Raw genomic sequence first — 16,171 nt, 5'->3', positions numbered from 1 at the left:
AGGTGTGACGGGCACGGTACGAAGGTACTGGCAAAGATGATGTATTGGTAGAAGATGGCCTTCCAATCTACTGTGGAGGCTAGAGTCTAACTAAATACAGGATTGGTGGCCGGCTGGGCTCACGCCTACCGTGGCCTGAGTCAGGCTTACGCCTGCCGTGGCCTGAGTCAGGCAGTAACCCAGTGCCTAGGTTAAGTAGGCGTATATAGTGTGTACCGTACCTACCCTAATACTAGGGAGCGCTCACGAAAGGCTTTGAAAAATCCGGAGACGGCATTCGGATAGCCCAAGCAGTTGGTAACGAGAAATTGAGTGATGATGCAGTGATGACCAAGCAGAGCCCAAGGACTGCATGGGCCCGGTAAATCACTCTTGGCTCACTCACAAGGTCAAGCCTCAACCGAACCCGCGGGTTGCTTCCCTTCCCTTCCCTTCCCTCTTCCCTCTCCGCACACCGAGCAGGCGGCTGGCTGCCGGGGCTGGCGGGCTGGCGGGGATCAAGGAAGAAAAGTGTCGTGGTGATTTATCGTGATGGTTTTGTTTGGTAAGAGAGCTACAGAGCCCAGGAAGGAGCCACACGCCCCGTGGACTTGCCCGTGTTGATCATTGCCCAGCTTGAGCGATACTAAGGAATTTATGCTTTTTCAGATCTCCGCACAGGGAAAATTCCGAGTGTTTGGTAAAAAGTGCTCACAAAACAAAACAAAACAAAAATCCTTTCAATGTTGTGAGCTATCACTTTGTTTTACCGGCCCCTCTCTCACGCCATGCCGTACCATGCCATGCCGAGGATCTTGAGAGAATCGCTGGGGAGCCAGTCGCTCGGACAGAAAACAAAAAGCAACTTCCGTTCGCGCAGGCAGGGCTTCCGAATGGACTACTACGGGCGTACTACTGCGTTCTGGCCTGCCTCGGAGCAGGAGGGTATTGCTATCCTGCAATCTGGAATTGTCGGGAATTTCAATATGGAAATGGAACCCGACATGACCTGAGGATGGTGGACAATTGGACAATGCAAAACAAAGGGGAAGCGGAAGCAGAGAAGGGAAACTAAAGACCGAAAAAACGAGGACACTGAACAACAAACATGGAATGTCGGGTACGGTGAGCGAAAGCGGTTGGACAACAACTGCAGAAAGCCAAAGGTACCAAACAAACATCTCCCCAACAGAGCAACACGATGCGCTCCAATGGTTTCGTATTGGTACGATTTCTCTTTGTCGTTTCGCAGAGTCGTGGTGTGTCCGTCCATCGGCTTGCTCTGATGGAACCCCCGCCTGCTGTGTTGCGACCCTGGCTTGCGACTATGGACGTGCGCGTGCTTTGTCCTTTCAGGCTGCTGAATGAAGGAAGCCGTCGCTGCTCACGATAAGCTCTGTCGCGCTCGAAACTTGTCGGGTCTGCCTCATCACAACTCACATTTCTTACCACGCTCACGGGGAACAGAAAAAATTCACAAAGTGTGTCTCATCATGTACTGGCTGTGACCCCGCAATGATCCTCAGTGAGGCATACCCATTCGAGACATTGGGGCCCAAGAAACCCGCAGAGTTGACAGAAGGTTGCTGACCTAAACCACAAAACGGAGCAAAATGGTAAAATACGGTAAAAAGAAATGACAAGTCAACAACACATATCCACACCGAACTGAAGTCTGTTCTTTTCCACGGATTCCGTACATAAACATGCCACCCTGGCACATCCACAACGATACACAAAGGTGGTGAAGGATGATGAGTTCCAGTTGTTGGGAGATGTAAAATGGATTTAAAAGGCTCCGTTTAAGGTGTTGCTTACGCTGCGCAGCATGCAATGCACTCCATCTGACTGAATGCTAGGCCATCTGCCAATTTTGCATCGCAGGTGAAGTGTGTAGTAATTCTCCGCAGCGAAGACTTTTGAGCTTATCGTTGTCGATATCGTGCCATGCATTTTTGTGTTGCAGTGACAGTCATCTGTCTCATCTGATAATAGGAGCGGGCTGAGGATTGTCCGTTCGTCAAAGAGACACCAGCCGATGATCATCAATTGGGAAGGTATGTAAAAAACGTGGCTAGCACCATTTAGCGGTCCTCCGGGATCCAAAAACTGAGGATGACGTGTTGACAAAATGGAATGAAGATGGAAAAAATTGTAAATGGAGGGGCTGGATGGATGAATGCTATCCAGCTTGTAAAAAAGAAAACAGCACCCTCCAGCAAAACCTCGCAGCGGTGAAAGATACCTCAGTACCAAACGTAAGGGGGGATATGGATAATGAAAATTACCATGAAATGACTGTCAGACCCGACAGTTTGGGACGTGGCTTCCCTGTGAAAGAAAGTCCAGTGGATGGAAGCTGCGAACTTGCTGAACATTAGTAGCTTGATCCTTGGTAACGGACACAGCTCGTAACAGCCGTACTAAAAAAGGGGGGGGGGAGGGGGGGGGTGTGGCCAACAGTTATTCGACCGTTGAAATTTAAATTATTGTAAATTTACTATAAAATGCTGTTAAACGTTATAAAACATCAACGTTGGCTATATTAGACGTTTAAGTGGACCTAATGGTAAAATATCGGTTGATATAGCCAAACGTTTGGGAATTCTGTAATATTTAAGGTTAAATATCTACCTATTAGGACCTTTAGGATCTTTAGGGTAGAAGAGAGAGTACCTTCCTATTTAAGTTTTACCTTCGAGTACTTTCTTCGATTAGATAGAAATAGTCTTTTAACCAAATAGTCTCGCGCGTAGATAGAAATTGATCTTTTACCCAAGTCCTGTATTCGAATCCTAACCGTGTAATGTTTTTCGTAATGTCCCAATTTGAAAGTTAAGTCTAAATACCAAGGTGCATCACCAAGTGAACACCAAAAAGATATATTACCAAGAAGATACATCACTAAGAAGAAGAAAAAAAAAAAAAAAAAAGAAAAAAAAGTACTAAAAAGGTGCACTATCCTTTTGCACTATAAGGCCTTATGATATTAGGTTGGCTTAGACGTTTTATTTTTAGACGTTTGGTCGTGCTAAGACGACTTGGACTATAAACGTTTACATTTTTACCAACGGTTGCTCAATTCTTAGTGCTGTGGTAAACGTTTGAAATTTTCAACTGTTATTTTACGCTAAATTTACTGTTTCCTGCGTACACCCCTATGCAGTACGGAGTTGATCATAGTTTAGCGCCTTGGAGCTCGAAATCGGTAACTGGGTAGTCCCAAACTGGTCCCTAGGTAGTCCCCCCCCACTCTTTTTTGGGCGCGAAGCTATCTATGTGTCGTACTACGCAAAAACTTTGAAGCTATTAATATTATTAATGTTATTAGAGTTGGCGTTAATATCGCCCCTTATTACTACTATCTTAATAAAGAATTGGGCAAAGTAGGATACACTTCTCGACAAACTAGATAAGGGAGAGTAGGTCTACAATCTATCTAAGGACTAACAAACCAAGAAGCGAAAGTATCATAGCGAATTATAAGGAAGCCGCAAACGATACAATAATGATCCCATTGATAGTAATAGCGATACTCGTTAAGTCTTTAAAACTGACCGTCTAATTAGTGGGCAATAACGAGTAGCGATAATGATAGAGATAGCGATAGTTTTAAATTAGAAGGCGCGCGCGAATATATTTGGTTGGTGATATAAAATTAATAGGTATAGTTGGGAGCTAGAGATTGGCTGTACACCCTAAAAAGTGGAGGGGACTACCCAGAGACCAGTTTGGGACTACCCAGCTACCGATTGCGCTTGGAGCTCCGTAGTAAACAACAACTGATCCGTGCACTTACGGTGCTTGTGTCAATAGGAAACGGTATTTGGTACTGGACTGTAATCCGTTCTTGTCTTTACCGGACTTCTACTATGCCCAGGAGCCTGGCGTGCCTTGGCCTGACAGGCGTCAACTGTTTTTTTTCTGACGGGACCCGTCCGTTTTCACGATCTTCTACCCTTTGTGCAGCCCCTGAGGCGGATTGTGGCGGTGGTGATGTTGGGTCTAATTAGTCGTCTACTGTTCACTGCCCATATTTTATGCCCTGAGCATAAGTCGCCTAGTAAGCAGTCATGAATTATTGAGTGATGCTTGTTGATATCTCATGGTGTGTAACAGGCAGCTCATGAACTTCCAAGAGATTACACGACCCCAGATATAACAGTCAGAATAAATCCGTTGGCTATTTCCGACATACTGTAACATCTCCATACCTCTAGGGTTTCCGTATTGGACTTCCTGGAGCGGAAATTGTCGCTGGGCTACTATACCTGATATTGTCCAGGCTGTCAGATTCATGTGTCGTTTTTCATGATGCTGTCTCACTCCCAGGCATATCGTGAATTCGGCTTAACAACGCAAGAACACCGCTTTTTCTCGTTCAATTTGGATACCCTCAAAATAGGTATAGCACTGGGTATATTTGAACCCAATAGGGGCTTCAACCAATCTGTTAGTGAGTTAATACGGGTTACAACCGATCACAGGTTTGCCAACGTGGATCAGTTGGTTCCTTGGGAACGATCTAGTAATAGCATTGGTGGGATTGTGTTAGGCTTTGCTAGTTTTGACCTTAGCGCAGTTTGGGGGTATCCAAATCGAACGAGAAAAAGCGGTAGAATACCTCGCCTCCTTGGGTTGAGTAAGATGTTTCGGTTCCACCTTGAGCTTAAAAGGAAGGGAACGTCCTCCTTGGATGGGTTCGTCTCGGTCCCAGCCAGACGGTTTCGATGCGGGACGATCCGTTTGGCTGGTGATGATGCCCGAAGGCTGGAGACGAAGTGACTGGTTGTTGGAAACGGGGTGCCTAAAGCGACTGTGTTAGTGGGTCCTGCACGCGGCAGGCACATCTGTGCCGTGCCCACCGTGCCCTGACCGCACTACTTCTTTTAGCCCTCTAGACTTCCCGCTAGTCTTCTGCTCTTTTCTTCTCCTCTATAGTATATATTTAATCAATCGTATATACGCTTGCTTTCGTTGTTGTTGTTCGTAATCTTATAGGTTATGAGCCCTCTTAAACTTTCTTTGTAAGCGCGCGTATTTATCGTTCAATCGTATATTTTTATTTTGGTATTGTAGTAAAGGTTCAGCTTATTTAGCGATTTCGATTCGATCGATTCGCGATAAGTTTACCCTAGCTACTTCGCCTATGAAGATTTTAGGCAATATTTATTATTTTACTTCCCTTCCTTAATTATAATAATTAGCGATAAGTTTACTATTAATTAGTTAAGCAATTTAAAATTAATTAAACCTTTAAGCGTTAAGTTTAGCGATTTATGCGAATCTATTTAATTAGATATGCGATACCTTTATTATTACTATTATATTTTTGTTTACGTCCTCCTTCGTTTAATTTGAAGGCGAGCGTAATATTAATGTTTAGGAATAGGGCTTCGAGGTTGAGTTCGATTGCTTTGGTTTTACCAATTATATTTTTAGTATTGTTAAGGAGCTTGATGCCGACGATATAAAAGTTTATAAGGTTTAGTTTATTAAGCGCGTTAACGCTATAAAAATTCTATTGGCTACGTTTAAGGATAAGGAAGTTATTATTACCCTTATTATTAATAGTTAGAATAGGAAGAATAAAGACCCTAAGGTCCTTTACGATTTTATTTAGTTTTATATTGCTTGTATTATTAACGAAGTTCGTAGCGAAGTCCTTACTAAGTTTTTATTTATTAAGCGAAATAATTTTGATACTATGGCTTCTTCCCTTTTACGTTATATTTTATTTTGGAAGTGTGTTCAAGATATTAAGTTCGAATTTATTAACGATTTCGAAGTTATTTTTCTATTTAACGTTATTAAGTATTACTATATGGTCGATGTAAAGTATTAGACTACTTCCTTCGAGGATAAGTTCCTTACGGTCGGTAGCCTATTAGTTACGTTTAGTAATATTAGTAATACCGAAGTTTATATTTCTAATTTTAATATTAATATTTAGAAGATAGGTAATATTTTTTTATTTTCTAAAATATTGAATAAGAAGGATAGCGATAAGGATAAGGATAAGAAAATCGATTATATTAAATACGATAAGAAGGTTTATAATTGGTAGAAGTATATGCTTTGCGGTTATTATGTTACGATTAAGGCAGATATTTATTGGTTTTGTAATTCGGAGTAGGCTCTTGATTCTTAGAGGTTTAAAAAGGATATTATTACTAAGAAGGCCGCTGCTATTACTACTAGTATTAGTACTTTGGGTAATAATACTTCTACTAATTTTACTACCCTAGCCATTATTGCTCCGAATTTTATCCTATTATATACTAGTGGAATGTTTATGGCCTTTAGTAGTATGAATTTTTATTAGAGCCCCTAGTAGATATAATATAGCGTGTTGATATTATTTAGTTTAATTATTTAAATTAAGTATAAGATTCTAATTAATTTTAATTTTAATATACTTAAAGTAATTTTGCTAAAAGTTAATAGGCTCTAAGGTATTAGACTTTATATGATTTCGTTATTTACAATTTAGATTGCGCGTTTAATATTTTTAATTATTTTAAATTGGTTACAAATATCTAGTTTTTTTTATTTCTTATTATTTATATTATTAGTAATAGTAATTCTACATATATTTATTATATAGGTATAGTAGAGTTATTTTTATTTACTTTTAATAATAAAAGTAACGTTAGGGTTAAAATGAAGAACGTTATATTTAATTCTTTTATATTAGTTAATTTATTAATAATTAAGGGTTTTTTTGATAATGGAATGTGCTGGGATATGCGTATTAATTAGATTAATACTTATAGCGTTACTATTTAATAATATTAGGTGAACAATCTACTAGTTTTGCTAGTATTTTAGTATAAAGACTTCGATTAAAATAATTTATCCTTTCGATTAGTATTGCTAGTATTAATTAATTATTTAATAATATATTGTCGTTTTATGTACGTAGGTAAAAACTAAATTCTCAAAGTTTGTAAAGTAGTTAGTATTACACTAAATAATATTTAAGAGTATTTCTGTGAGGTATACGTTAAAACTAAGGTTTATAATATTATTTTTAAGATTATTAATAAGGTTATAGATTAATTTATAGCCTATATTTACGTTAATATTGTTCTCTATACTTTGTTTAGATATAAGGGCTATAAATATATAATTTATTTTATTTGCGAAGGAATTAGATTCTATTGGGTTAAATTTATAGTTAATAATAGCGATATATTTATATAAATTAAAAAGTTTAGGAAATGGGTAGTATTTTAATGTAGTAGGTTTAAAATTAGAGTATTTAGTTTTAACGGTAGTCTAGAATTTAGTTTTAGTATTAAAGAATTTTAGCGTAGTAAATTTATAAATTAGGCTTGTATAGAAGGCGTTAAATTTTTTAAGTTAATACTTTATACCTTTTGGATATAGGGTAAAATTGAAATGGTTAGCGCTATTATTATATAATGTATTAGAGTTTTAATAATAGACCTTAGTATTTTAGAGTATTTTTAGCCTTTCGTGGTTAATTATATCGTTAGAGCCTTTAATTTATTTTTATTCAAAATTAATAAAAAAGGTAGGAATTTATAGGAGTTATTTATAGAGGCTGTTAATTTTCTAGAAGAAATTAAAAAGCCTTATATTAAGTATTTACAATTTTATTTCTATATTATTTATTATTTTATTAAATTAGAAAAACGATTTTAAGGCGATGAATTTGGTACTAAAGTTTAGAAAGGTTATTTTATTAGCTTTGATAATTTGTACGGTTGTATCGGTTTTATTTAGAATCTTAATATTAGTAAAAGATTTTGAATTAGTGCGGTTATTTTTTTTGATGAGGACCTAATTATTAAGAAGAATCCAATCCTCGATAGTAACGGTAATATTTTATAATATTATATTATCTTTTGTAATTAGATTATTAATGAGATTAATAAAGTTATAGATAATGGTTATTAGATTTGGTTTAAAGTTAATAGTAAAGTCCTTCAATTTTAATAATAATAATAAGTATTTCTACCCCCTTTTTAATACGTTATTAAGAAATTATAGGAACTAATCGTGATAGTCCTACTTATTTTAAAGGCAATTCTAATACCCTAAAATCTGTTAATTCTCTTAGTATTACCGCTAGTACCTCTAACTCCCCCGTAATAATTAGTTACTTCGAATATTTAGTAAGCTTTAATCTCCCTGGTAGTAATTTTAAAATTTTTATATTTTTCTTTATTTTTAAATTTATTATAATATTTATGCCTTCCCTTCTTAAATATTAAATTTATAGTTAAGGACGATAATTTATTAGATTTGAAGGATTTTGATGACGAGGACCTAAGACCCTATAATTGATGAGATTCTGACGATAATAAAAAAGAATTAATTATATATATTATATTAGGTATTCCTTTGCTTAACGTTTTATAAAACTTTACTTTAGCGGTACGTTTGCTTCCTATAGGTATATTGAATCCGATTCGTACGTGATGATATACTCCTTCTTTAATAATACGAATTGGTAAATTATAATTGCAATTAGTATAATAATTATACATTCCAGTTTAAAACCTATAATTTCCAATTTACCTCCGAGAATTTCCGATTTAGGCGTCGGAGCCTCCGATTATATTATTCTAACATCCAATTCAACCTTCGGAATTTATAATTTAGGTATTATAGGGAAGTTAACCCTCCGGGTTCAATATATATACGTTGCGTTTAAAGGTAAATAAAGGCAAATTTCTTTATTTTAATACTAAATTATTAAGTTATAAATATAATATTTAAAGAGTTAAAAATAGTTAGGGTAATATTATTTAGGGGTCGGTTATATTCCTTAATAATTTATATAGTATAATGGAGGGTTATTTTGTTAAACGCGATTATTATTTTTGTTTTATAGCTGTTAAATTTTATTACGATATATATTTTGCTACTGTAACGAAAATTTAGAAATTTATCCCTAAGAATTATCGACGAATATATAGTTAAAATAATTACGAATTTTATTAGCTCTTTGTAATGAAGAAGTAAATTAAAATATTAGAGAATAGAGAAGTTTATACCTTCATTGTAAGAATTGTTGATATGGAGGTTCTCCTTAGTAAATAGGTGTATAACGAGAAGTTTAATATTAATATAAAAAATTAGTTCGTAAGAATAAGATAGGTTATTTGCAGTAATTATAAAAATAGTTTATAGGCGATATAGGAGATATATACGGCTATTATATATATTTAATTAGCGTAAAGTGTTTTTGTAGCTATTATGATCATAAATAATTACGAATATTTTTAATTCGATTTTAATACGGCCTTCTTTAATACCCCTATTTTAAAGGGTATTAAATATTTAATAACTAATTAGATTCGAAAAAGTATTATTAAGTTATGTTAAAAATTAGATTATTTACCTTCTCTATAGAATTTTGTACGGTTTTAAACGTAATCCTCTATTTTAATTTTAAACCTTTATTCTAATCTTTTAAATTTTAGAATTCGTACCTATTTATACGGATTTTTATCTTTTTATTAATAAATAGTTTAATATATCACTAGTTCTTTATGTTGACGACCTTTTTATTGTTGCGCTAATTATTAGGAATATTTAGAAAGTTAAGAATTATTTAATTAAATATTTTAAATTTAAAGAATTTAGTAAGGTTCGAATATTTTTAGGTTTCGATATTGTTAGGGATCGATAAATTCGTATGATTTTTATTTTCTAAAAACGATATACTTATATAATTATTAATAAATTTAATAAAATTAAATTCTACAGCGTTAAAATATTATGGTTACCGGATTTTAAGGTCTATAAGCGTATTAAGGTATCTAACATTAAAGAAATTAAGTTGTACTTCAAGAGAATTAGTTTATTAAATTAGGTTTCTATTAGTATTAAATTAGATATTACTTATATAATAAATAAGCTATTAAAAGGCAATTGTACGTTTATTGATATATATTTCGTTATTATAAAGTATTTTTTAAAAATATTTAATAAAATATTCCGATTTGGGTATTGTATTGGGAGGAATACTATTATTATTAATAGCTCCACTTTTTTATGCCTATGTAAATGCTTTATTTGTAGATAATATTGTAATTAGGAAGAGTACTACTAGTTACACTGTATCCTTTATTTGTAGCCTTATTCTTTGGAAGTTTAAGAAATAGGATTTTATTATTACTAGTACGATAGAAGTAGAGTTTATTAATTTGGTACCTATTGCGAAGTCTTTGGATTGGATTAGCAGGATATTCGATAATTTGGGTGTAGAATTGGGTTTTAATAAGGTTAATAAAATATTGTATATAGATAATAGTAATATTAGAAATAAGGTTTTAAACCTTAATATCTTTTGTAGGAATAAGTATATTGATATTAGGTATAAATGGTTTATTTAAGAGGTGGATAGGAAGGTATTTACGGTTGAGTATTTTTTGGGAGAGGAGATACCGGTTGACGGCTTTACAAAGCTGCTAAAGTTAAATAAGTATGTAAAGTTTGTGAAGATGATTGGCTTGGTTTAGAAGAAGGTTCCTTGGGTATAAATTTTAAGATATTATTATTATATAAATAGTAAATAAGAAGGATTGAGCACTTTGTAGATGGCGGTCTTCCGGTCTATGGGGGTGTGTTGGTAGGTCTTGTACGCGGTAGGCACATTTGTGCCGTGCCTACCGTGCCCTGACCGCACCACTTCTTTTAGCCCTCCAGACTTCCCGCTAGTCTTCTGCTCTTCTCTGCTCCTCCATAGTATACACTCAATCAATCGTATACACGCTTGCTTTCGTTGTTGTTGTTCGTGATCTCACAGACTGTGTAATCGGCCGAAGCGACTGTGTGGAGCAGACTTTCCGCTGCAAAAACTCCATGCCTCTCTCAAGTCTTGGCATCAAGTCCATCGCCAAAACACCACCAGAAGTCATCATCTTGGACGACGAGAAGGAGAGTTCAAAACCACGTCTTTCTGAACGCCAAATTCACATTCACACGCGTGGGCCTCTCACCGGCCCCCTACACCCTCGGAACTAAACCTACCTAACCCTAAACGCTAACCTTAACACTAACTAACCCTAACCTTCTCTGTTAACTTGGACGACTTACAGCTTGTCTCCACACAGTCGCTTCAGCCAAACACACAGTCGCTTTAGGCACTCCGGTTGGAAAAGCGAAGTAAGAAATATCGGACGCTTTTCTTCTGTGTGGTTGGAGCGGAGAAATCTTCAAATCAAGGTGTTCGTCGTCCGCCCCTGTAGACAGAGATATCGGCCACCATCTTACTGGTTACACAGTATATAGCAGATAGTCTTCCAACCCGATGCTTTGTCCCCGAAGCCGATCATCCAAATCACTTTGTACTCTGAGCAGTTGTCTCATCGTCGCCTTCCAGTTTGCTGGAAATCGTGATTATATGGGCGATGATATATCTCGCGGAGCACGACGGCCGCCACTTGAGCATCGCCATAAATGTGAGTCTCACGAGCGATTCCGAGTTCCGTCTGGGGTAGGTACAGACCCTGTTCACTTTAGCAGTCCGTCGTGCCTGTCTTGATGATGCCAGAGACATGCCACAAAGTCAATTGATGATCGCACCTTTGTAATATCTTTGTGCCTTTAAACTAATCAGTAATCATCAGTCCTTCACCATGACACTGGGTGGTAGCATACATACACGTACATACGCAGTGCCGAGGGCGAATCGCGTAGAACAATCGGGAGACGGTGGAACGACTTGCTAGTAAGAGGAGGATGGCCTGGAGTTTATCCGGTATTTCGGAACACAATGTCCTAGCGCCAATGATGATGCCGCTGGCGATGGTGGTTCGCTGCCTCGATCCCTCACACACCAACCCCTCAGTTAAAAAGCCCTCTCGCATCGTTACGGTACAACGCTGAGGCTACCCAGGCCGAGAGCGACGGGCTCTGCAGGAAGTCCGGACGGCCACGGCCAGTTTATATGCTACCCTGCACAAAACCCACTCTTGGGCAATATGGCTTGCTTGATTAGGCTGGTGAGAAGGAGAGCATGATACGACAGCTGCAACATTGATGCAGGCCGGTTACCTGTAGCCAAACTAATTCGACATGAAGGGACCCCAACGCTACGGTCGACGACGAGTCTTGCAGGTTGTGTGCTCCGAAGCGAGTACGGGTGTCTGCAGTTCCGACTTGGTGTGGTCGTTGTCGTTAACCACATTGCTCGAGTGCCGCGCGGTAGACGAAACGTCAGCATGTCATGTCGACAACGACGAGACCAGGTACCGACAAGGCGAGACAAAGACGTTGTGCCTTTTTACTAACGATAACTGGAATCGTTCGATAAATCGGAACTCGGAATGCCACAACCCGCAATTGGAGCAACGGTCGTCCATCATAAGGCCGGGAGCTGTTTTTGTTTCCTTGTGGCGGCATGGATGGACCAGACCATGTCATCCCGCCTCGTCATGCAAATTCAGTAGAAAGCCCCTTTGTGGTGAAAAAGTCCCGAGGGGATAAGGAAGAATCGAAATCCATGGACAAATAGACCCATTTCCGTGCGCACATAGTCCCCCCCACATTTATCGCTGAGTAAGCCGCCCAGCCGCCCAATCCAGCCGTACAACTGAGGCTACATAATCAACGCCCGTACATTAACAAATCTATATTGTCGTCGTTATTCTTTTACGTAAAGTTATTCAGAGCTATCAATCCAATCAATTATCTATTATAGAGGGTATTAGTATTACGGTTGCCAATAATATTATTATCTCCTATATTAGCTTTATTGCTATACTTGCTATACTTGCTACCTAGACCCAGAGTGTATATACCCACCCTGATTTTAATGCCTATCCTAATTTTGATGCCCGCCGTGTAAGTGCTGCCTAAAGTATTGGAGAGGCGGCTAGAGATTTGCCCTCCTACTCAGGTCCCCCAGTGCCCATCCTCCGCCCCGTGCAGGCACTGAAGGTGGTGTTATGGCTATAGGGGTCTGGTTATACTGTGATGTTGGTACAACGTAGCTTTGTAAATTATATTGCAATTGATTAGAGGGAGGAGAAGCGAGGTCTAGGTCTTTGGGAGGCGCCCAAGTAATAATAGAATTGGTTGGCCTAGTACGATAATTTGTAGTGCGAATTATAAGAGCTTCTCTTACTTCTAACCGGGTATGTATATAACCCCTAAGTTTAGTTATACTTGGTACTTAATCCTTATATTAATTCTAGTAACTGCTTAAATTAGGGATAGGAGACGGCTACTTAGTAGACGTTAGTACTCTATAATTAAGCTAGCGAGAGTTGGCGGGAGTTAGTAAACGCTGGAGTTGATTATTTAACGGTTATTACTAGATTTGGGGATAGGGAAATAGGGAGGGCGCTAGAATTTTCTATAAGGGAGTTGGAGGGTAAAAAGGTAAAGATAGAGGTATTAGAGAGGGAATTGGAGTTAGAGTTAATTATGTTATAATAATTTTAGCTGTATTATTAGCCGTATTATTAATTACTTCTATAACAGCTCGCTACAAGTCTTCTTAAGTAATATTATTATAGGTACGGGACGCCTTCTATGTACCCCTTCCTTATGTACCCTCTCTCTATATATTTCCTTTCCTCCCTCCTCTCTAGGTATTTTGCTATGTTGGCTGGCGGGGCTCCTTATTGTATAATGGTATGCGGGCGTTATTATATCGATCGCGGTCGATGGGCGCGGCGGGCTAGATAATAGGAGGACCCTCGATATTGAACGGCTCATTAAGTTCTGGGTTTATATTCTTACGCGTTAATATACTATGTATATAATCCTCTATATTAGGGTCGGAGAAGGCCGTTTTCCTTCAGCAATTAAGTAAGGTAGTTGGATTTTGAATACTTATTAATATAAAAAGTTAGTTAATATATATAAAAAAAGGAAGGGGTAAGATGGAAGTTAATTAAAATTATATCGTTAAATTTCGTTTAACCTATTGCTCCTATCTAGTATCAACTACCAGTGCTTATCTATATTCTTAATAATTAGGGCTTCTAGGGGATTCCTTTATAATAATTCCAAAATAATGTATTTATAAGGAAGGCTATACTAAACCGTAAATGCTTTCTTGCAATTAGTATATAGAGCTTGACCCGGATCCTTAAGTTAATTATTATAAATATAGTAGTATTAATACTATATTAACTTAAAGGAGTAGGAGGTAATTTTAAATACGAACTTATTAAATATCCCTACCCTTTTATATTTATATAAAAAGGATTGCCGTACCTCTACTAATTAGGTATAAAAGCGATCCTTTTATAATTGGTAGGTAGATTATATATATTTATAGAATTAATTTAATAAGCAGAGACAGTTCTTAAGGAAGTATTTAATTACCTTGTACGTTAATTCTATTTGATTGGTTACTTTGATATTATAATTCTTAAGGTTTGAAATAGCGTGATTCTTAAATTTGTTAATCTATAGGAAGTAGTATTTATAGAGGTAAGTAAGTAGTGTTGTGATAATAGATTGTTAGCAGTAAAAAAAAAAAAGAATAGAAAAAAGTATATGATTTATTATAAAGAGGAAGGGGGGTGGATATTAAATATATATAAATTTGGCGTTTGAATTTATAGATTAGTAATTATTATACCCTTTTAAAGCAACCTTTGTTATTAGTATATATAATTTTCTTCTAGGTAGTTTGGAACCCTTTATGTAAGTTAGGGTAGAATTGACAGCTAGGATTGAAAATAAGTATATTGCGGTCCGGTTGGTTGATTGCGTTATAAGCTTTTTGTATATTATCTCGACCTTCTTATTAAGTAAGACAATTAGCGGCGGCATCATCTTTAGCCTTATTTAGGTCTTTCTCCTCTAGGTCATTGTCGGTATATTTGTCTGGGTTAGCTTCGTCTTCGGGCGCGGCCGCGGAGCCTCTATATAATAGCGGATTAGGGCCGTTATTATCTAAGTCCTAGGCCGTTAGTGGAGAATTTAGTAGGTTAGTATTGGGGACTAGCTTAGTACCCTCTAGTTGAACCTACTTCTTTTTAATATAATAGTTTACGTTTTTTATAACGTGCTATATATATAGTTGGTGCGGTACCTCTAGGTAGGTGGTAATGGCGGCTTTTTTGAACCTTCTGTTGAAATTGTTGATGAGGACGGTGGGGTCTAAGATTTTATAATCGTTTTGAAGCTTCTTTAAGTAGGCGAATTGTTAAATAAAATCTTCTTCTCTCTTACTGTTGGCGAGGTTAAAAGCGACGTTGAAGTTATAGCTTAGGGTATTAATACATGTGATGTTGAGTAGGGGAATGTTGAAGCGGTTAATTTGTAAGGTAAAAAAAATGGGTTAATTAAGACTTTAAAATTGAGTAGTTGAATTTATGAGGGTAATAATAGATAATTTACTTTATATATATTATTTATTAATAATACGTGCGGGCTCTTTTTCTATATTTCGATATATTATTCGAAGGTCTAGAAGGTTTATACTACCCTTTATTAGTTAGGGAAAGTTGGATCCTAGTATATATAATATTTGATATTGTGTATAGCTTTATATTATTTTAGTAAATCGATAAATATTTTCGTCAAAGTATAAAGATTATATTTTACTTATAGAATACCCTATTAAATATTCTAAACTTCCTAGGCTATAATAGGGATTCGAAGACTACGTAATTTTATAATTAATTGGTTATTAGCAATATTAATAGGAGGGGCGACGTTTTTATCTTCGAAGGTGCCATTTAAGTAGTAAGCAATTTAATAGGCGTTTATTCTAATAATACTAAATAACTTTTCAATAACTATATTATAATTTCCTTATAATTATATCGAATCTATTACTAGTAAATAATATTACTAACGAAATTAGTAACGTTTAATTTGTAATTACAAGCATTATTAATTTCTTTAATGAATTATTAGTTGCCTTACTTTTTTTTCAATACAATTTTTGCTTAATATAAGTAGTCAAAGCGCTTTAAGGATATATTTCGAACGCCCTTTCTAGAAGCCTTATAAATACTGCCGTATATATAGTAATAATCGACCCGTATAATAATTCCTTCCTCTCCTCTCTTCTTACTTTTTGTATTGCCCTTCGATATAATTGTAAATCCTTGTTGTACAGTATAGTTTTGTAGGAAATTGAAAGTAGTAACTTTATTATTATAATTAGAGAAAGTAAATAAAGGCCGGGCTGGTATTGGCTTTGGAGACTTCGTTGGTATTGGAGATTGCTGTTTAATAGCGC

At 36.4% G+C, this 16,171-nt stretch overlaps 4 protein-coding genes across 4 annotated transcripts; 3 read left to right on the top strand and 1 right to left on the bottom strand.

The window, feature by feature from the left end:
- Window positions 1–46: 46 nt before the first annotated feature.
- B0H65DRAFT_478162 (uncharacterized protein) lies at window positions 47–1,246 on the bottom strand. The gene has a single exon (XM_062827467.1). The coding sequence runs from the start codon at window positions 1,158–1,160 to the stop codon at window positions 720–722; it is 441 nt and encodes a 146-aa protein (XP_062677687.1). The 5' UTR covers window positions 1,161–1,246; the 3' UTR covers window positions 47–719.
- A 2,605-nt stretch (window positions 1,247–3,851) lies between these two features.
- B0H65DRAFT_446122 (uncharacterized protein) lies at window positions 3,852–4,621 on the top strand (the record flags this gene model as incomplete). Its single annotated transcript, XM_062825787.1, has 3 exons — window positions 3,852–3,972; window positions 4,265–4,384; window positions 4,545–4,621. 3 exons carry the CDS (start codon window positions 3,852–3,854, stop codon window positions 4,619–4,621), a joined length of 318 nt encoding a protein of 105 aa, XP_062677686.1.
- Window positions 4,622–5,608: 987 nt separating this feature from the next.
- Window positions 5,609–5,824, top strand: B0H65DRAFT_434823 (uncharacterized protein; the record flags this gene model as incomplete). The annotated part of the gene is made up of 1 exon (XM_062825156.1): window positions 5,609–5,824. A coding segment is annotated over one exon (216 nt), but the record flags the coding sequence as incomplete, so codon positions are not given.
- Window positions 5,825–11,856: 6,032 nt separating this feature from the next.
- On the top strand, window positions 11,857–15,494 carry B0H65DRAFT_542609 (uncharacterized protein; the record flags this gene model as incomplete). Its single annotated transcript, XM_062829207.1, has 10 exons — window positions 11,857–12,209; window positions 12,745–12,804; window positions 13,420–13,481; window positions 13,744–13,776; window positions 14,111–14,119; window positions 14,389–14,406; window positions 14,604–14,622; window positions 15,002–15,019; window positions 15,221–15,248; window positions 15,468–15,494. The coding sequence occupies exons 1-10, from the start codon at window positions 12,037–12,039 to the stop codon at window positions 15,492–15,494; spliced, it is 447 nt and encodes a 148-aa protein (XP_062677684.1). The 5' UTR covers window positions 11,857–12,036.
- Window positions 15,495–16,171: the final 677 nt, after the last annotated feature.

Source organism: Neurospora tetraspora (assembly GCF_033439725.1).
Source record: "Neurospora tetraspora strain CBS 560.94 chromosome Unknown B0H65scaffold_8, whole genome shotgun sequence".
Lineage (NCBI taxonomy): Eukaryota > Fungi > Ascomycota > Sordariomycetes > Sordariales > Sordariaceae > Neurospora > Neurospora tetraspora.
Note: the sequence above shows the minus strand (reverse complement) of the source record. Positions and strands in the feature narration are given on the sequence as shown.